Genomic DNA, 21,044 nt, shown 5'->3' with positions numbered 1-21,044 from the left:
GGGCCATTGAAATTGTTATCATGGAAATGATCGAGCCCTACACTTTATGTAGTACCAAGCAATCGCAATTAAGGATCCAAATATGAAGCAGTCAAGTAAGGGGAAGTGGTAGCCCCGTAGACAAGATGTTGGAACAATCGGAGGGTCATGGGTTCAAATCCGGGCACCGCAAAGCTCCCACTGCTAGACTCTTGAGCATTGCTCTTCCTACATAGCTTAGATAACTGGATGAGGGCATCTGTACATGTAGGGAAAAAGGTGAATCTGGCTGCCACTTACCGGCTTGGTTAGTGGTGACGGTGACCGAGGCGGCCTGGTCAGTCCCAGGGCTCTGGGGTGACACGCCGTTGATCGCCCACACCTGGAAGGTGTAGTTGGTGTGCGCCTGCAGCTCGTTGATGGAGACACGCGTGGCACGCAGGCTGAACTGCTGCGGGGCGTAATGGATGCCGACACCGCACGGCTCGCACCGCTGCCCGTCAGGGCTGCACCGCTTGCACACCACGTTGTACGTAAGATCCTGTCTCCCGCCCGAAAACGCCGGCACTGACCACTCCAGGTTCACCGACGTCTCGTTGACGTTGGAGATGAGATGCTGCGGGGCGGACGGCGGCTCTGGAGGGGCAAAACGGAATAGAGCTCAAACCTATCACAAGAAACGTTCCAATACTTTGGAACATGCCCTTTAGCATTTGACCGTGCAAATCTTTGGACTTGGAACAATAATCGGTGATCAAAGCCATTCCATAATTGAGCATTTGAGCAATCAAGTGTTTATTCAGCATGGGGGAAAATAAAAGAGAGAGAGGAAGAGAAGAAGGAACGAGTGCACAAACCCACACAATCCCGTGCCCTTTTTTTATCGCGCGTGTGTGTGTGTGTTTCTGTAAACCGGGCACTGCTGAATTTAGGCATAATTACGTTTATGACAAACCGTCGCCGCAGGCTTTCCCCTCTGTTTGCTCTCTCTCTGTGCATGTGTGTGTATGTGTGTGTATATGTGTGTGTGTGTTTGAGCGAGATCATGAGATGTTCATCTTTATAACCGAGTGGGTGGCTGATAGGAATCTTATTAATACTAATTGCTTTGCCCTTGCGTGTGTTTGTGCCCTGCATAGACCACACACACACACACACACACACACACACACACACAGTTGAAATGAAGCTCTCGCACAAACAAAATGTCACAGGCATGAAAAACACGCTCTCCACCTTTGCCAAAAACTCAGCACCCTCACAGATATTTTGCGAACGGATGGATATTTTTCATGTATTTTTATATACTTAGTTATTTTCACGGCACGAAAAGTCCCAAACATCCTACGGATGTTCCGCCATGCTAACTGAGCTTTCAGAAAACACGGCTACGCTTTGTAAAATGAAGTAAGCAGTCGTAGCAGAGTGGAATCATGTTGCTGACTACAAAAAAGTTGTAGCCCACCTTTTTTTTTAAGCTAACTCGATACCATTAGCGCTAAAAAATAACTGAACACCAGACGGAACATAGCTAGTTTGCTCTGAGTTAGCTCGTCTTCAAATTGAACAGCTAGCTAACATTATTGATATAACCTCTAGTGTATCATGGTTTTGGACTGAGCTTCGGTTTGAGCTAGCTTACTAGCAGGTAGCTAAGCCAGCAATTTTTCCATCAATGTTTTAAGAGTTTCTGATACGATTTTTGCTACTTAGCGAGGTCAGCTAATATTTACGCCAAAATAGCTCGTGTTGGCTCGAAACGGTTCACTAGCCTAGCGTTTTGAAAGGATTTTCTCGGTTATAAAAATGTCTGTGAGGAAACTAGCGAGATCTCTGAGGCATATATTTTTTTGACAGATTTGTTTTGTGAACTCTTTGCTGTTTTTGATTTCGTCTTTCCAGAAACATCCATTTGGCTTATATTATTGTTAGGCTCGCCAAACCCTGGGCTTCAGGGTGACGGACAGCAGCTCCGTTTCAATACAATAAGGTGAGAAGGTTTAGTGTAATGGAGCAAGTCTGAGGTTTATCCATCTGTCTTTTTCGTTCTCTCTCTCTCTTTTTCTCTTTCTCTCTCTCTCGCTCTCTGCGCCTCAAGATTTCCCTTGTTTTTCAAGCGGGCGAAAGTGAACCGAATAATCAGAAGTGTAATTAGCAGGCCGTAGCCTGGTGAAGTTTTGCATCGGATTGTTTAAATTTGTCTCTTTGAACTCGCACATACCGATAACATCTGTCTCTCCTGGCGTGCATCTTTCGTCACGCTACGCTATGGTTGTTTAGCTTCTGTTTATTGTGTGTGTGTGTGTGTGTGTTTTGTGTGTTATAAAGCCATAGCAAGCTAGCTGCAGGCACTCTGGTTTAATGCACCTCAGACGCTAAGGTGCATATTATCATGGGATTTTCTTCTCACACACACACACACTTGAGTACACACTTAGACTCACACTTAAGCACTTTGTTTCTTCTATTGTTGCGTTAGGGGCATGGGATTTGTTGATGGCCAGGTGTTCGAGAGTGTGTGAGAGTGTGTGTAAACTATATACTACACAAGCTTCGAAAAGTTTGTTAACCAATGCATTTTTCTTCAAAGCAAAATATGCAAAGTCATATAATATAATATGATTTAGTTTTAGTTCTAGCAAAAATGATATTTTTCTGTTTATACTATGCAGTTACAGCGGGTAAAATAAGTATTGAACATGTCACCATTTTTCCTCAGTAAATGTATTTGTGTAATGTAAGGTGCCAGATGTTGGAAACAACCCATGCAATCTACACATGCAAAGAAATCAAACCATACATGTCCATAAATGATGTTATGCATAGTAATTTGAAATGAAACAATGAAAAAGTATTGAACGCATGAAGAAAGGGAGGTGAAAAAAGGAAGTGAAAGCCAAGACACCAGCTGAAATCAATCAGCAATTAGAAAGCAATCCTGCCTTCTGCCAGTGCAAATTAATATCAGCTGGTTCAGTCCCAACTGATAGCCTGTATAAAGGTGTCCCTTTACCAAGGAGTCACACAATAACCATCTCCTCATGGGTAAATGCTAAGACCGCTCTTAAGTCCTTCACAACCTTATTGTTACAAAACAGACTGATGGCATTGGTTTCAGAAGGATTTCAAAACTTCTGAATGTTCCAGTGAACACTGTTGGGGCCATAATCAGAAAATGGAAAGAACATTTCACCGTAAACTGGCCATAACCGGGTGCTGTTGTTTCAGCCAATCACCTGACTTGAATTCAAATAAAAAAGCTATGGAAAGAACTGAAGATCAGAGTTCATAGAAGAGGCTCATGGATCCTTCAAGATTTAAAGTATGTTTGTGTGAAAGAATGGGCCAAAATCACACCTGAACAACGCGTGCAACCAGTTTCTTTATACAGGAGGCGTCTTGAAGCCCTCATTACCAACAAAGGCTTTTGTACGAAGAATTTAATGAATTTCAGTAAGCGTGTTCAATAAATGGTAAATATTTTTTTAAGAAATATATTTACTGAGGGGAAAAATGCTGACTTGTTCGAAACTTATTTTACCTGCTTTATTTACTTTTGTTTTATTTATTTATTTTGTTTTTCTAATGCAGTGCATAATTATATTCTAAAATGTTTTAATAAAAAAAAAAAAAAATGCAATACTTTTTTTTTTTTTTATATATATATATATATATATATATAAATTTTTATCACCAATACAGTGGTTATATTAAATATTTTCTAAACAAATATATACAACAATGTTTTGCCAATACAATGCATTTATATTATATATTTTTTTTATTGTAATTAAAAAAAAATATTTTTTTTTTTTTACTATGCAAAGGTATAATATACTCTTAATGAAAATCTTTTAAATATTTTTTGCAAATAAAATGCAGTTATTAAATTTTTTTCTTTATAAGAATATTTGCGAAATATTTTCCTAATAAGGTACGAATGTATATTCTATAATTTGTTGTATAATTTTTTATTTAATAAACGAATCATTTTTTCATGTAATGCATTGTTTGCGATTCGTTACTTAATCAGCTAATTAACTACATTTAATGACCCTAATCATGTCATAATGAATATTCAATATGTAAGGAATAAAACAATGTGCTTTAGGTGCAGGAAATAAAAAAAAAAAATCAAATAAAGACGATATTCGAACAAGGATTTTAAAAAATTCTGCGTTCTCGTATGAACCATGATATAAAAGGCGCATATTGTTTCGACGTAGCCTTTGAAACCTTCATACTTGAGTGATTTATATAAATGGTATACATACGGGTGCAAGGCATGGACGCGGGGTCCGTCTCGGATCGGAAGTATCCTTTATCGCACGTGCACGACGTGGCGCCTTCACGTGTCGAGTAGCTGTGAGAAGGACATTTGGAGCAACTGGAGTCACTGGCCAAGGCTCTGTAGTAGCCGATTTTGCAGGCTGAAACACAAAAAAGAGGGAAACTAGCATCAGTTATTGTATGTAAACAGTATATTCTTAGGGTTTGAGCATTTTGGACGCTGTTCTAAAGCAATTGTGTTTATCTGTATTTGTGTATGTGTGTTTGCGGTTGCCAGGTCAACCTTACGGACTCGGCCTGTGTATTGGAGTGCGTTTCAATGGTTTTATGGCACTCTAATTTAGAGAGGAAGCGATAGTGCAGGAATGCGCTGTGTCATCCATCTCTAACACACTTGTCTCTCACACACACACACACACACACACACACACACACACACACACACACACATATGCGTACACAGCCACTCGCTGAATAATAGTGCAGTTGAACCCTCTGATCTTATTGAGACAGACTCCTGGAATTGTTTATACATAATATGACGTGGTGTCAGGTTATAAACCGAGGCAAAAAAAAAAAGAAATGGCGCCCTGTATAATAAGAAAGAGTTAAGAGTGTGTCAATGGTAGCTTCAGTGGTTGAGCTGCATTATTGCAATGCTTACGTGGCGCGTTGTTCGGTTGACATTTTGTCGACACGCTCGCTCCTTCTCTAAAATTTGGCTTTTATGTATACATGCTAGGTGGAGATAAAGGATTGGGACAGCTGACTTTTCAAGCCGACTTTTATGGTTTCATCCTCAAACTGGTACCATTAAAGTTGGACGTATAGGATGTGGTAGAATGAAATATTCCCTTCACTCGAACTAGGTGACCCGAACTTGTTCCAGCATTATAATTTATCTGTCCAAAAATCCAGCTCCATGAAGATATGACTTGGAATGGAAGACCTCCTGCTATAGAGCTCCAAAACCTATGGAACACCTTTAGGATAAAACACTGATTTTAAGATACTTGTGGCTGTATGAGCACAAATCTTTACAAGAACACTCCAAAATCTTGAGAAACATCTTCCCAGAAAAGTGGAGAGTGAGCCCATATAAATTTTATAATCAAACCAAACTACAGAATTCATGATTTGATCCATTTTCCCTTTTTCTTCAGAAACCTCACTAACAACCTTTTAATTCTTGAGATGTTCTTTCTTTCTTTCCTTTTTTCCCCAACATGGGAATCCCTCCACCAAAAAAACGGCTTTGCCCGAGTCTCAATTAATCTCTTTCTTCACCGTCCAACTGTCTCTTTTTAATTGTGCAAAAGTGACGGCGCCCCAGGGAGCCGCCCCCTCCAGGATTAACACCTCTCCACCTTTTCCTTGTCCTCTATCTCTACAATGCTTTCCGTCCGTCACTGTCTGCCCGGGGGCCAATCAGCCGCTACATTGAGTGCGATCAGGGACGAAAAGAGATTAACAAGTTTTTCTGTCGTCCTCTGAAGCAAACATGGCAAAAGAACAGCGGGGGACTGAGGGAGAAATAGAGATAGGAAGCTCAGGGTCATGACCTTCAGGGTGTATTGAGGAATTAAATCTGGGAAAAAACAGGGGAGGGGGGGATTTGAGAGTCCATCTGATGAGCTTGGGATCTTTTTAACTGGAGCTGAAGGAAAGAGTTAATTGGTGGAGCTGCTAAAGAAGATTAGGTAGAGGGCTGGGTGTGTGAATAAAAGTATTGTTTTTACGAATTTGCCAAGTCATTAGGACAGCGATGACGTCTCCATCGCCTTAAAAAACATTTATATCGGTTATTTATCCACTTTTCAAAGACCTAATGAATATCATTATAGAGACTTCAAATTGGACCACAAATAGAAACCTTCATCTTGGACAACGCTTCAAAATATGTCTTCTATATAGACAACGGATCGTCTCTTCACTTTAGCTTCACTTTAAGGCAGCTGGGTTTTCACTCCGTCTTTGTTCCCGTCCGTACATCTTTATCCAATCACACTTCCCCCTAACCATGTTCTCCTGAAATCTTTATCCTTAAGCTTGGGGAAATGCTGATCTCCCCATTCATGTCCTAATGGAGGTGTAATTAACAGCCACTGGCTCGTTACTCAGGGGTCAGCAGTCCTCTTTCTCTTCGCCCATAAAAAAGAGACAGGGTTCAGCTCGAAAGAATAGACTTCATCACGACAATAACGGGGTGTAAAGCTTCACCCGATCGCACGCTAGTCCTACATTGTGGACGAAAGTAGCCTGAAAAATCTCAGAAAGAAATTCTCCAAATCATTTTTCGCCCTATTTAGCTAGCTCATGTGGCAAGAATCTCCATTGTGCTGTCAAGTCCGGTCCGGTCAGGGAACCAACCCCAGCCATTAGGGTTGCACAAGCCTTAGTGCCGGTCCCATGCCCGGAAAAATGGGGAGGGTTGCGTTAGGAAGGGCATCCAGTATAAAAACATGTACCAAATCAAACATGCGGATGATTCGCTGTGGCGACCCCTAATGGAAACGAAATGCGATGCTCGGTCCCCACATCATACAAAAAAAAGAAAATTTTTTTATAGTCTAGCTAGCATGTCTGACGATGTGTGTAGTGCAGCGGGAGTTGAAGTTTATAACAATCGACAGTTGCTGCGACGAAAGTGTGTCATGACGTTCAACCGCATATATATTACAATAAGTGAAGAACAACTAAAAAAACAAAACAATCATTTGTTGTCCAAAAATTTTTTTTGGAAAGTCTGAAAAGACAAGACAGGATGAGAAAAAGGAAAAGGGGGGATGGGCCAGAAAAGCGAGATACCATTGTTGGGTGGTCTTCTGAGTGTGAGTGTGAGTGAGTGTGTGTGTGTGTGTGTGTGTTCTCTTGGACACTTTGCACTGCTATATCAGTGCCAGATTTTGTCTTTCAGTGCCAGTGCCTTTCTTGTTCATGCACACGCACACACACACACGCACACACACACACACACACACACACACACACACACACACACACACACACTCGAGTGAGATGATGCCACATGTTTTCGTTTTCTTCCAGGCCTGGAGCCACTCGCTTTTCCTATCAGCCAAGCTATAATCAAAATGCATCTAATAAACTCACTTTTTTTTTACAGAAAATGTGGCTGAGTAGAAAAAAAAAGTCAAATATTATGAAATATTATAATTTGAAATATTCGAACCGATTGGCCGCCCTCCCGGGAACGAACTACAAAGATGCAGTGAAGTATCTGGGTTTGTTTGGCGCAACGGTTGTGTTTATTCCCTTTTTTTTTTAGGAATAAGAACAATCCTGAGTACTGAAATAACATAAAACGCACTACTACAGATCGACTAACTCACATACTTACTTCCATACATACACACACACACACACACACATCTTAGGAAGTCTGCAGAGAAAGTGTGTGTTCGGGTTAAGTTTTGTACTTTTACCTCAGTTAATAGCTAACACTCTTGTGGCAGTTTTATGACTTTGGCTTATCATTTATCCTTCTTTAGCCATGGTACAGCAGGGTTAAAGCACCATACCATACCACACACACATACACACATTCATTCTCTCTCGCTCTCTCACACACACACACACACACACACACACACACACACACACACACACACAACCACTAAATTCCCATCACCTGCTCATGTAATATGACTAGTCCAGGCTCAAACAAATATTCAGAGACTTTTCACTTCATTGCTGAAACAGCCTCAAGATATAACATTTAGCACAAAGCTAATAATAATAAAATAAAATAAAAATTGCCGGCTAATTAGCGATTAACAAACATATCTAATGTTTGAACTACATTTCATGATAAATTTTGCAGATTTAAATACATGTTAATACTTTGAGAACTATCCTAGCTTATGCTAGATGTTACATGCGGAGATTTGGACTATTTTAGCTAGCTAGTTGCTTTCGCTGAATCACTATGCTAATTCCACCTGAGTTTTGATAAACAGAAAGAAAGAGATAATTATCATCCCTTCTGTCTAATGCGTGTACTGATTAGCTCATTGATTGGTTCACCCTCGAATTTTCGCTTATTAATTACATTTCCAGAGGCTGAATGAAACAAAACGAGGTCCTGCCGCATGCTAACTCAGCTGAGTGTGTGTGTGTGTGTGTGTGTGTGTGTGTGTGTGAGAGAGAGAGATAGATCTGGCTTTAGTCCTAGAGAGACTCATCCGTCACAGGCGAGCCATCCCTGCTGTCAAAGGTTCTAAAGCTTTAATCCACAGGTATTCACTTATTCATCCTTTCGTCTCCTCCCAGACGCTTTCCTTCTCCCTCTCTTCCTCCCTTGGTTTCTTTTTGGACCAGAGAACGACTGACATGGGGACAATTGTGAACTGGTAAACTTTTTTGGGTCTTGGGTTTACAAAAAAAAAGAAAACAAGGTCATATCTACAGCAAGTTGAACAGGGGGTGATAGCTTATTCCTATACAAGGTATATATAGGTTTAGAGGTAAAGCTAGGGAAATCTTCAGCCCCGGAAAGGACAAAGCAATAACCTTCACGCGCCACACACATAAAAGAAAAAAGGACACCGTTGGCCATCTGTGCTACATGTCCTGATGAGTTTGTACGTTATGAAAATCCCAAAGGAGACTAAGAGGACAGCAAAGTGTATAAAGCAACCCCAACGGCTATGGACTTCATATGGAATCACAAACACTTCCCGGCCTGGGGTCCAGAGCTGATGGACAAGAGGCCCTCCTCCACATACACAGATACTTGCACACACACAGGGTGATTGACTGAAAGCTGGAGGAATGTCTCGATCCCAACAGGGGGTCGGACTGCAGCAGGTGACAGGAGGAAAAAGGAGGTAAGAGGCTTCGGCTCATTGTCTTCCCCCTCGGTGACTGATCGGTGCAGCTGTAGCGGCGCATACATTTCACCAGAGACGGCCATCTCACAATCCTCATTCGCAGCTCTCCGTGGTGTTTCACGTCCGCAGATTCGAAAGACCCGAAGCCTCATTTTCACTCATTTTCTCTCTTACACACACTCGCACACTCTCATCTCACTTCTCCCTCAGTGTTCGCTCTCTGCCGCTGCTTGGTAATTGCTTTGATGCCTTGAATGGTGTGGCTTTATGTCCCAAACTAATGCGCGCCTAACTTTTTTTTCGCAAGCAAAATGGCTGCTGCTGAAACTCGGACGCATTCCCGCTGCTAGCAAATTAAATTTGTTAACAATTTCGCTTGTAATAGCTATAACGTTGCTATTGATCGAAACCGACTACTAGTACATACAGTATAATTTTGCTGCCATGTTGATTTGTCACTTGCTGACCTCAAGGTTGAGGAGACCTTTCCGAATTCCTTATCCGAGGGGGAGGCTTTCTTTCTTTTCTGAAGGCCATGTCAAAACTAATATGTTCTCATTTGAAAACGCATATTTCTCTCTCCGTTTGGCCTTCCGTCTACACTGAAATGTCGTTTCCAGTCACCAAATTAATCCAATTTGAAAACATATTTTTTTTGTGAGGCGTTTTAGTAAAGTAAATAAACGCCTGTGGTAAATAACACAGGTCGAAGTGTCTTATGTTTTGCTCATGCGCAGTACAGGGACTTAAGCATTTTTAGACGTTTGCGTTTGGATAAGCAACATTTGGGAGAAAAAAACGAAAGTGTGGACGCATATTGTTTTTAGACGAAAGAAACGCCAGTTTAAGTTTATCCTTATTAGTGGAGACGTAGCTCAAGTCGCAATTAGGATATCGTTGTTCCATTTTCACCTTGCCAAACACTCAAGTCCCTTCAGTGCTCTTTGACTTGCTGAGCACGGTGAGGGAGCAACGCGCTGGTGCGTTAGTCCATTAGTTCGTCTAGATCTCCCGTCCATACACTCTGCTCAAATGTCCAAAGCTAAATACCTCTGTTAGTCACATTTTAGAGACCTAGCCACGTTTGTCCATCATCTATCTTACATGGAATAACATAAACACAGGACCAACCCACGATAGAAACATATCTGGCGTATTCCGGGTTGCCGTTTTTTTTCTTTAACCACCCACCCTGGGCAAAATATCTACTTCAAATCCACTGGTACAATATAAATAGTTCTCTCGCTATTCCGCCACCCCCTGACTCTCTACCCCATTTCTCTCCCCTGCAGCGCACGTATTAGTAGAGCACCTTTCCTACAGTAGGTCGCGCTGAGTGCCATTGAATGGAGAGGCCTGTGTGTGTTAGCGCCAGGCAGAGAGAGAGAAATCGAGGCAGAGAGAAGGGCCCTATTGATTCAGCAAGCTTTTGACATGCTAATGTTCTCACTGTCAGCTTCGGTCCCCCTCTAGCTAAGGGCCTTCAAAGAGCGCCAGCTTCACAAAGCAAAGTGTGTGTGTGTGTGTGTGTGTGTGTGTGTGTGTGTGTGTGTGTGTGTGTGTGTGTGTATGTGTAGTGAGCTAGGCACTGAATAGACATCCTCGATTTGCAACTAGCTCCTGCCTCCACAGCGGGGTAAGCTCTATGCACAGAAACCGAGCGGGTCTAGGAGCACCGAGCCAAATTTGGTGAGAAATAAGCATACGGGATGTTTTAATAAAATGATTAGTTTTTTGCTTTTGAGTCTTACTCAAGCATACACGGAAGTGACCTAATCTTGGCTAATATTGACACACAGTTCCTCCGAGATCTAGCATGCGCACATGTGTTTTTTTTTTTTTGTAATAGGTGTTGAGCGAGGTCCCGCGCCGCCGCACTCTCTGATTAATGCGCGTCTCCACTTTCAAAGTTCGGAAGTTTCAACGCCACAGCCATGGCGATAGAGTTATGATCCGTCAGCTCTCGCTTTCAGACTTTACTTTGGGAGCATGCGTTGAAAATCAAACATGACGTGTATGCTCGGGCAAAGTGTCCGAGTTATGCTATGTGAGTTTGAAATGGTGGGTGTTGCACGCCTGGATCCATTCATGGCCCGGCTTGGTAATAATCGGTCACACAAATGTGCTAATTATACAGGAGACCAGTCTGGATCCCATGGAGTCTAACACAGCCTATTATGGCAATACATCAGTTCATTGGTGATGACACCTTTAAATCGACCCAAAAGCAACTTTGAACAAATTCTGAGCGCTAAAAAAAGGGTACTTTTTTATACCAAACAATGTCCTGCCTTCTTTGTTTCTTTTGGCTTGCAAGACCATGAATTCACCTAGGTAAAGTTGCTCTTACGTTTTAAGACAATACATTGAATGTATTATCACCAATAAGCTGAGGCGTTGGCATAATGGCTTGCCAATAAATGAAAAGCAATTTTGTCCAAATCCTGAGAGCTGAAATGGGCCCCACGTGAAAAAACACAGCATTTATGTATTTAGCAAACATTACTTCAAGCTTGATACCAACCAACTGACCAGTCCTGCTTGGGGGAGGTGGTAGCCCAGTGGTTAAGCCATTGAACTTCGGATCCGGTGGTTTTGGGTTTGAGTCAGGCCACAACAGGCTGCCACTCTTGAGCCTTGAGCAAGGCTCTTAACCAGCCCCCCTACCCCCCTCAAGCAAGGCTGTGAAAAGAGGAGGGTGGGCATTGGTCTAGCAACCCAAAACTGCTACAGAAACAGCCCTTGCCTCATTGTGTGGGAGGAATAATAAGAAAAAATAAAGTCCAGCCTTCTCTGGCTTGTAAGACCATGAATTCACCTAGGTAAGATCATCACTTCCAGCATTTCCTGTCGCTTTCACCATAGCATGGGTTATTTGTGAACTGCTAGCATGTGGATTGCCAAGCCATCAAAAAAAGCCTCTTCACCCAAACAAAGCCGTAAAAAGTCAAAACTAATTGCTTCCAATGCCAAACCAAGTGGTCGAGTCCAAGCAACTCGTATCCATTTAAAAGGGCTCAAATCCACTCCAGTATCCTGAGGTAAGGGAACGAACCCATTCAGTTCCGCTGGGAGACTTCAAGCCCACCATACCTCAGCCTCTCAAAATAATTACAAGTATTAATGCCTATTGTTCGGTCAGCATGGTGAACTCTCCGGCATAATTACGGCGATTACGCCGCATTGTGGAAACAAGGCCGTGCCGGCCCTTAAATAATCTCATTACTCAATCCATCTTTTCATCCGGCCGCTGCTCTCGCTCGCGCACTCGGAGCTAATTGACATCTGTTAACTGACGTCCTATCAGATCTCGGATAAACAGACTTGGAGGGAGCCTTCCCCAGGCCACTTCAGTCAAGAATCACCCCCTCCCAGTGAGAAAAATATGAGCCCATGTCTCACATAGTTTTCCCACAGGAACGGCGAGTTAAAGGAATATTTGTCTCCGAAGGAAAGCTAGCGGGGATCGAATATCATAGCCGTATCTGTGCTAGAAGAATGTATATCCTGGTATAATCTTAAGATAATATGTTAGTATGTATACCTTACGCATTGGCTCAATATTGCAAGTGGAGCAAGATAAAGAAATAAATAAATGTAGTCTCTCTCTTCCTGAGGCAAGAAAAAATTAAAATATCAAGAAATTAAAAAACAGATTCCTCCATCCTGACAATGGAGACTCCTTCAGTACTTGTTAATTAAACCTAAATACATTTTCAACATTTAAAGTCTAGGTGTAACTGTGTGTTACTAAAGAAACCATGGTATAATAAAACATAAATTCTGCAGCTAAATGACTATCAATGCTGTGGACCTCTGGACAGACACTTAGCAAGTCCCAGTGCTGCACCTCAGCACTACCCTTTTTTTTAGCGTTAAATGTTAGCATTTCTGAAGTCTTTGTAAGGATATTCATTACTTCGCTTTCACTGTTTACAAGCACGAGGCTTTACGTTGAAAGAGAACTTGAAGGACCTTGACAAAGAGTTCCGTTCGAATCCAGTCATTATATCCCCCCTCCGCCATGAAACAGTCTAGTGTTTATACAGAGTAGATTTACCAAATGGTACATGGATTTTGTTTGTGTCATTTGTCATCATAAATCAAGCTATGACGCCTTTCCAAATGCTTCATTAGCGGAACAAAACAAGCGCATTCACAGAGTCCCACAGTCCATCTGGTGCGTTTGTCTGGAGAAATGTTGGAACCTTCCTAATCGAAAGCAAAGACAAAGGCACTCAGCGGTGATACCGACTGTCAAGTTTAATCTGCCCTACATTTAAATCGTTGGGGCAGCAACTTAACGAAAGAAAAGGATGGTTCTCGCTTTCCTTTCGAATTGCTCGCTGCCGCTCTCATCCCTGCCTTATGCTAACTCAGATGACCTCTGACCCTCTTGGATGGAAGCCAGTTTTACAGAAAGCAGAACATGATTACTACCAACCGATGGGGAGTGTTGTCTGGTGATGATGGTGATGGACACCTCTTTAAATGAACATCAGTGTGTTCTGGTTTGTAAGGATACAGGATTAACAGGCAAGGATGAAGGGAGAGTTATTTAAGCTGTGAGTCAATACTCAGGCTCCTCATGAGCAGCAAGTCAATTAAATGGAAAGACTCAAATATGAGGATACTCTCCCTGCTGAAGTGATTTATCAGGCTGCTTTCTCAATGCCTACAGAATAAAAGTAGACCTTTCTCAATGCCTGTACACTGTTAGCATGGTGGTGATAGATGTCTAAACTTTAGCCTTAATGTTGCTAAAGTTTAAGAGGGGGGACGTGGTGGCAAAAAGGAGCGGTTGTCTTTCAGGCAATTGGAGTTAAGTCTGTTTCTTTTCCTGTCTCAGTAACCTCGGACACTCGGAAACCCATCATCCATCAGGCCCTTGACATGCGAAGGGCTGGAAGTTGTCAGGGGCATTTCCGAGCATGAGCAACCAACCAAAATCAACAGCATGGGGTCAAGGATAATGCACACACACACACACTTGCTGTCGCTCAGGGCAAACAACAGGACTCTGACAGTGACAAGCACTCAAATTGAAGCTTCGCTAAGAAGAAGGCGAAATTCCTGGTGTCACATCCTGGAATTAGCCGAATCCTATTCAATCGTGAGCATGTAATGCGAGACAGTTAGCTATCTCATTTAAATTGAAATGTCACAATGGTGCCACGTTGGAAGAAAAAAAAATGAAAGGAAGCATTTGAACACCCTTTCTTCTGCCTCTTTCTGTCAAAAAAAAAAAAAAAAAACTAAGAAAATGCTATTGTGAGGCACAGATGCAAATTTGCTGCCTTTGAATTTCACCTACAAAATATGCAAATGGTTTATCTGTTTGATATCGAAGAGCAGACCCCCACATGCTTTTCCTTTCCTTCCCTTTCCTTCTTTTTCGCTCTCTCATTTCTACCCGAGACAGCTGACGGCCTATTCACCGTCCAGCGCAGAAGCCCTGGATGCAAAACTGAAGGGGATCGTGACAGGAATCAGCATATGCACTTGCCATCAAAAGCGTAGGAATAAAGGATGGAAGTAATGAATATGCATAACGGAAAGCATTTTTCGGCGGATGAAGACTATTGTCTGCTGGGAAAAAAAAACACTAACAACAAGACCCAGCTGAGGCCGATGATGAACCCCACACACCTGCTCATAATTATGACAGGATTGAGATAAACATGCTGGCTTTGTGTAATTAGATGGACATGGAACGTGCATACACACACGCACAAACACACTTGCTTGTTTATTAAATACACTAGTTTGGTCAGAGTTTGGTCTAAAAAAAAAAGTGGTTTGAGAAACATTCTCGATGTCCATTTTCCATCAGGGAAGAAAAAAAAAATTCGCCTTTGCTTTTTAATATCAAGCACACAAAGGCCAGCTTTCTCATTATACCAAAGCCTGTACGTCTATTTTGACCAAAATGGCAAGCGCATACCGCCTCCAACTGTTTAATTTGTATTAAATTCTTAAAAAAAAAAAAAAAAAAAGGGAGTCAAAGTTCTTCTATTACTAGTTGGAATATATTTGCTGTAAGACTCACAACAATGGGTTGAAAAAAAACTGATTCCCACTTTCTTTGTCTGTGTTTTTGGCAGATGAGCAATGCAAAAGCATAAAAAAAACTTGAAAACAAAAGACAAGAGCATATCTTCTGCTTCCATTTATACTTCTCAGGTCTTCGTGGCTCCTCTTCAATCTCTCTATCGTCCTTACTCAGACACAGCTGTCAAAACTTTGACATCTTAATCAATCTCGTCCGTGACCCTGGTCTCTGCGTGGGCGTGAAAGGAAAAACGGGGACGACCCCCTGACCCCATCTAGTGTTCCTCTTTTCTCACTCCCCGCCACTGAAACTCCCCCACCAATATCCCGGGCATCCCCAACAATCAGGCAAAGGGTCCAAGTCTTGCCTTCTGGACTGTGAGCCTCATATACCTTATTTTCTATAGATGCCCTATTGAGATCATACGCCCCCCCCTGTCGAAACACCCCTTATGCTGAAAGTGAACCAATGAGTCAGTTCTTTATAAATATGGGCTTATTAAAGAGACACGGACACTCATCCTCACCCTGGGAGAGTGAGCCACCTTTTGAACTTGCCTCAATGAGGATGCTGTCAATTGTTGGCTCGCAGACAATGACATCTGCTGATGGCATCTAATCCACTGCGGATGCCATTGACCAAGCAAAAGAACTAATAAAAATATTCCCCTTACTCTGGAACCCAGTGGACTATAGATGTTCCTGTTTTTAAGTTTGGTGGGACCCCGAATATGATAACTAAATGGTACTAAAAGGGGCTAAAGTCAAACAGCGACATGATTCTGGATTTTCCACCAAGTCTCCATGTGGCTTTCGGGGCTTTGACCGAATTATGGCAGCTTTTCACTGTAAATCGCAACAGCTGAACAAAGAGAAGAAAGAGACCATGAGCGACGAAGAGTGAGAATAAGGCCAATGGAGCAGGAGAGGGAAATGCCAAGGAAACGTGTCCATTTTTCAAAAGTAAACTCGTTCAAACCACCGCCCGGACACATTCACCAAGTGGCTGCCCGTGGAGTCAGTGCAACCCCCCCAACCGAAAACAGCCCTAAATTACACTGTGTATTTGTCATGTAATTAGCCTGCTGAGATTGCCCTCATAAATAACCGACGCTGGACTGGCCAGCATGCAGTACATCACCCGTGCAAAAGCTCTGACCCTCTCCTGGACCAGATGCCTTTTACAGGCAAGTAAAAAAAAAAAAAAGGGCAGAGGGGTGTTCTCAAACTGTCCTCCTATCTCGAGGTTCTGCAGTTCATTTTCTCTGACCTCGACTTCACCCAGATGCTAAGAAGCCCTTTTTAACCCCTTTCCAAGCCGCAGACTTTAAGAAGCGAGCTGGGTGAAATAAGACCAAAAAAAGGGAAAAAAGTCATACTCATACTTTTCTTCTCTCCCTACAAGCCTTTCGTTGTTCTCTGGAATAGAAATCTCCTGCTTTGACACAGTACGACAGTGTAAAAGTATTCAAAGCTACAAGCTGATATAAAGTGCATTTCTCAGGCATGCGACAAACTCCTGGTGCCAAAACAAAAATGATTAGCGCCAACCCTGAGGCCGCTAAGACGTTCTGATATGAAACAGAGTGATCAAGCAGTGTCCTCTTAATCCACTGACTTCTGCTAAGCATCCAGCTGTCTAAAGTAGAGCAAACTTCTATGGTTGTCCAGCTGAAAAAACACAATATAGTCACGTTTGAAACAGGACATCTTGCTTTAGAAATCTTGTCTGAAACCGAATAAAATTGTGTGTGCTGAGCAATAATATTTGGAATACTCCCAAATGCTGTTCCCAACAAGCAGGCTATGGATCTCCTGAAAATTTAACCTGTGAAGCTCTTCCAAATGGAACCCCAGAGGAACCCACTAGCCAGAAGGAATAGTTTTACAAGACAAACAATGGTGGACTATATTAAGTGACACAAATGCAGCTAGCAGAAACCCTACCTTGGCATGCCCCGGCTCGCTCCTCAAATCCCGGGTTACACAAACAACTTCCAATTGGTACCAGCCATTCTCCATCTGCACCGCAATACATCTTGGGTACTTCGCGCTCCTCCGAGTTGTCCACGCACGAGCCACGGACCTCCACCAGCGACGATGTATCCGCACCCGTAGTTGTATCAGGAAACTGAGCAAGGTTGCGTACTGTGAGCGGGCACTTCTTGTAAAAAATCCGCACAGACACCAGGGCGATGCACGCCCCCACATCCTGGAAAGCCAAGTAGAAGCCTTTGCGAGTTAAGACGCCCACATCTCGCACCTCGGTATTGAGCTTCATGATGCGGTCTCCGATGTCCACCTGCGTGAAGCTCTCGTCGGCGGCAATCGTGTCGATCTTGATGAACTGGTTCTCGCGGATATATCGCTCTTTGTCATTGTTGGATTCATAGTAGTAGAGGTTGAACGTCTCCTTGCACGTGCCCATGACGCCGGGCAAGCTGTTGCAGTCACGCAGAGTGAACTTGATCTCGACGTAAATGCGTTGAGCCGCTCCGCGTGCAATCCAGTCTGTTCGAAGCCAGTTGTTCTGGGACGGCTCCATCACGTTGCACACTTGATATGTCCGGATGGGTGTGTTTTTTTCGTCCATGATACTTACTTCTTCCCACTGGCAATGAGACAATGAGAAGATATTAAAAAGATTTGGTTATGTATACCACACATTCGGATCGCACCGCCTCGATCACTTGCTGATGAGATATAATTACACATCCGAATAAAGGCAAGTAAACTTTCTAAAAGGGATTCTATCGAACGGTAAAAGCTGGGTTGTTTGGTAACAATATGGCCTCTCTGGGTTTATTTGGAGAAGCAAATTGTTTCAAAAGAATCTACATTTAGAATCTGGAAGCACTTTAGGCTATGACACGATGTCAAGTATCCATTAAAGCTTTATGCAACTGAGGCCAAATTTGTATTAGCAAAGATGTATCTATAGACGTTATTTGAAGCTTGCCTTGACCCTTTTCATTCGGAAGTCCAACTGTCACAGCAATAAAGCCATGCAATGTATTGGAGCTATTTGAGGCCACAACCATTTTTTGTCTACCCTCCAAGACAATGCTGGAATTTTACTTCCGGCCCTTGCATCTTTTTGAAATAATCCACAGCAAACGTATCTACTGGTTGACCACTTTTGCGACCTCCAATCAAACCCTTGCTGAAATTGTTAAAAATGCACTACGTAATATTAAACATGGTGTAGACAAAGTCAAAGTAGACACCAGTTGTTACTGTTTTAATCACTTACCCCTCCTTCTGTAGGACTGGAAACCCATTTCAGCTCACCCTGCACTGTTCTGGAGTCCAGTAACGTCACTGCAAAAGACAAACCACATATACCGCAACTAGACTGTTAGAAAGGTGTCACTTTTTGGGTGATTCTCATTTATTTTGTCCTGGATTTCCTTCAAATGCTCACATCCAAATGTGATTCGATCCCAAAATGACTGAACATCACTCGTTATTTTCTTGCTCACGTGCAGGTTTAAGATATGGCCCTGACTATAGACTGTTTTCTCCTTCTATCTATAGCAGGATCACACATTCTTTTTTTCTCTCTCTCTCTCTCTCTTTTCTGGTTTTGTTTTGTTTTGCTGTAATGGGAAAATGTTTATTTATCCTCCTTTTTTTCAACCATCTGCACTGCTGTGGAGTATTTTGGAATTCCAAAAGCTGATGCGAAACATTTGTCGGGATTAAAGCATTCATACTAAAAAAAAAAACCAACCAAAATGCATTTCTTTTTTTGGTTGTTAGAGATTATCAATATTCAGACAAAAAAAAATAAAAAATACAATGAAGCAGGAATGAAAACAGGAATCTGATTGTCCAAATTAAATAATGCACATCTGGAAATGTGGATGTAGATACGGCAATTAAAAACTTATTTATTCAATTTTACATGTTTATTTATTACACCACATACTCTGTGTTGCTTTCCTGTTTACACTTTTATTTTTATATGTTTTAAATTCTATCCGTTTTCATTTTTAATGCTTTATTTATTTATCTTTTTATTTTTTTGGTGCAAAATTGCAACCAAACTCAAAAAAACAAAATCACCCGACATTAACAAAACCAGATTTGTCTACAATCTCAAAACTACTTTATGTCTACACTTCCAACTCAATTTATTGTTGACTTGTTTGTTTTGTGTTTTCTGTTTACTAATTTGAGTTACAGAACAGCGGAATCGCGGTCCGATGCGTAAAACCGTACCAATGACTTTGGAAATGCGTTAATAATAACAATCATTATTATTATGATTGTTATTATTATTATGATCATTAGAATGCATCTTTTATATAAAGAGGCACAAAGTTACATAAATAAATACAATTTACATGCTGTACTGTGTGTGTGTGTATATATACTCCAAAAAATAAATAAATAAAAAATCCCGACTCTGCGTAAAATCTCCATTGCGCACCGGAGAGATCCAGATAAGTAGAAGTAGAAGAAGGGATGGATGACCGTTCTTCCACCTTTTATTCCCGTGTCTCCTTACCTTCATTTGGAGGATAAACCCGCGCGGCTGAGCATGTGCGCAATATCCAGAATAAGAGAACCCAAAGCGCAGGGAACGCGTTCGTTGCCATTTTGCGCCGTTATGGTTTTTCGTGGTATTTTTTTGTTGCCCGAGCGGCGCTGAAGTCGCGCGAGCAGCGAGTGAAGAGCGCAAAAAAAAGAGCGCTCCTCGACAACACGAATAGGCGGGGCTATAGGGTATAAGAAGGGGGGGGGGGGGATGTTGTATGGTGTGTGTGTGGGGGGTGTCTATCACCCATTCACAGCCAATCAGCATGGGCTGGAAAGTCTGAGGGCGTCCTGGAATATGTATAGTACTTAAAAAAAAAAAAAAAAAAAAAAAAAAACGAAAGAAAGGGAAAAAAAAAAAGAGGCAATTTTTTATTTTGAAAAAAATTCATGCAAACATGATGTAGGCTTGAGATCCACCTGATTTTAATAGCGTCTGCGTAAAAGAGAGAAAGTGTGCAAAAAAATATATATATATTACACGCATTTTTTTTTTTTTTAAAGGATGGAAATGCAAGAAGCCAACATGCAGAAGTTGCATGCGATGTTTTAGTCTGGTGCGTCAGAAGTCCGACGGCGCCGTCTACTGTTCACGCAAAGCAATGCGTCTCCACGGTGCGCATTCGTTTGCTCAACGCGATCGAAACGTGTCAATCACGCGCGCCCACCAGGACAAGGAGAGAACAGGACGCCCACCCTGCAGAGCATCGTTTTTCCAACAGACGTTTGCACCGCATTTTTTTGTCCAAGGATTGAGCGGTAACCGTCTTCTGGACACGTTGGGACGTCTTGAAGACAAGAAAAAAATGAAAAGAAAGAAAGAAAACAATCAATTAAGTAATCAATAAGTGCATGAATAAAAAAGCAGTGGGTTGATTTTTTTTTTTTTTTTTTAGGAAATGAATCAATATCAGGATGGTTATGATTGTGGAAATTTATTTTTTTCAAATCATGCAAAAATTCCCTGCATAAAATCTCTTATTATTGTGGACATCCAGAACGTCCACAATAATCTAGAACGTGTGAACACTTGAAAATTTATATATTTTCCCCTTCATGCATCTGCAGATTCGTAAACAGCAAAAACGACGAAAAAAGTTTTTTTGGGATTTTTTCTCCAAAAAAAAAAAAAAGAAAATCCTGAATATTCATTAAACAATGTCAAAAATTTAGCTCTAAAAAACATGAAAATGCAAGAATTATTATTATTTTTTTTTTATAAAATATCTGAGCACGCAGTGTTTGACCTGTTCAAGGCCGTTAAAAATAAATTATGTGAAAATGGAAACCGAATAAATAAATCATAAAATAATTTCATTAATGATTTAAGGT

At 41.7% G+C, this 21,044-nt stretch overlaps 1 protein-coding gene across 3 annotated transcripts in view; it reads right to left on the bottom strand.

Moving 5' to 3' along the window:
• Positions 1-19,882, bottom strand: part of epha4a (eph receptor A4a) — a gene marked incomplete at its 3' end in the record, with an annotated part of 33,980 nt that extends 14,098 nt beyond the window's left edge. Inside the window, exons 1-5 of one of the 3 annotated variants that reach the window (XM_083541689.1) lie at positions 19,684-19,882; positions 18,424-18,491; positions 17,118-17,781; positions 4,254-4,409; positions 280-615 (exon numbers count right to left, since the gene is read on the bottom strand). In XM_083541689.1, coding sequence (XP_083397815.1) covers positions 280-615; positions 4,254-4,409; positions 17,118-17,781; positions 18,424-18,491; positions 19,684-19,774 — 1,315 coding nt within the window. In that variant the 5' untranslated portion in view covers positions 19,775-19,882. The remainder of the gene's footprint in view (positions 1-279; positions 616-4,253; positions 4,410-17,117; positions 17,782-18,423; positions 18,492-19,683) is intronic. The other 2 variants (XM_083541690.1, XM_083541691.1) reach the window with 2 other exon arrangements.
• Positions 19,883-21,044: the final 1,162 nt, after the last annotated feature.

The sequence above is a fragment of the Silurus aristotelis genome (genome assembly GCF_946808225.1).
Source record: "Silurus aristotelis genome assembly, chromosome: 5".
In the NCBI taxonomy this organism is placed as follows: domain Eukaryota; kingdom Metazoa; phylum Chordata; class Actinopteri; order Siluriformes; family Siluridae; genus Silurus; species Silurus aristotelis.
The sequence above is the reverse complement of the archived record's forward strand: the minus strand, read 5'-3'. Positions and strand labels throughout refer to the sequence as shown.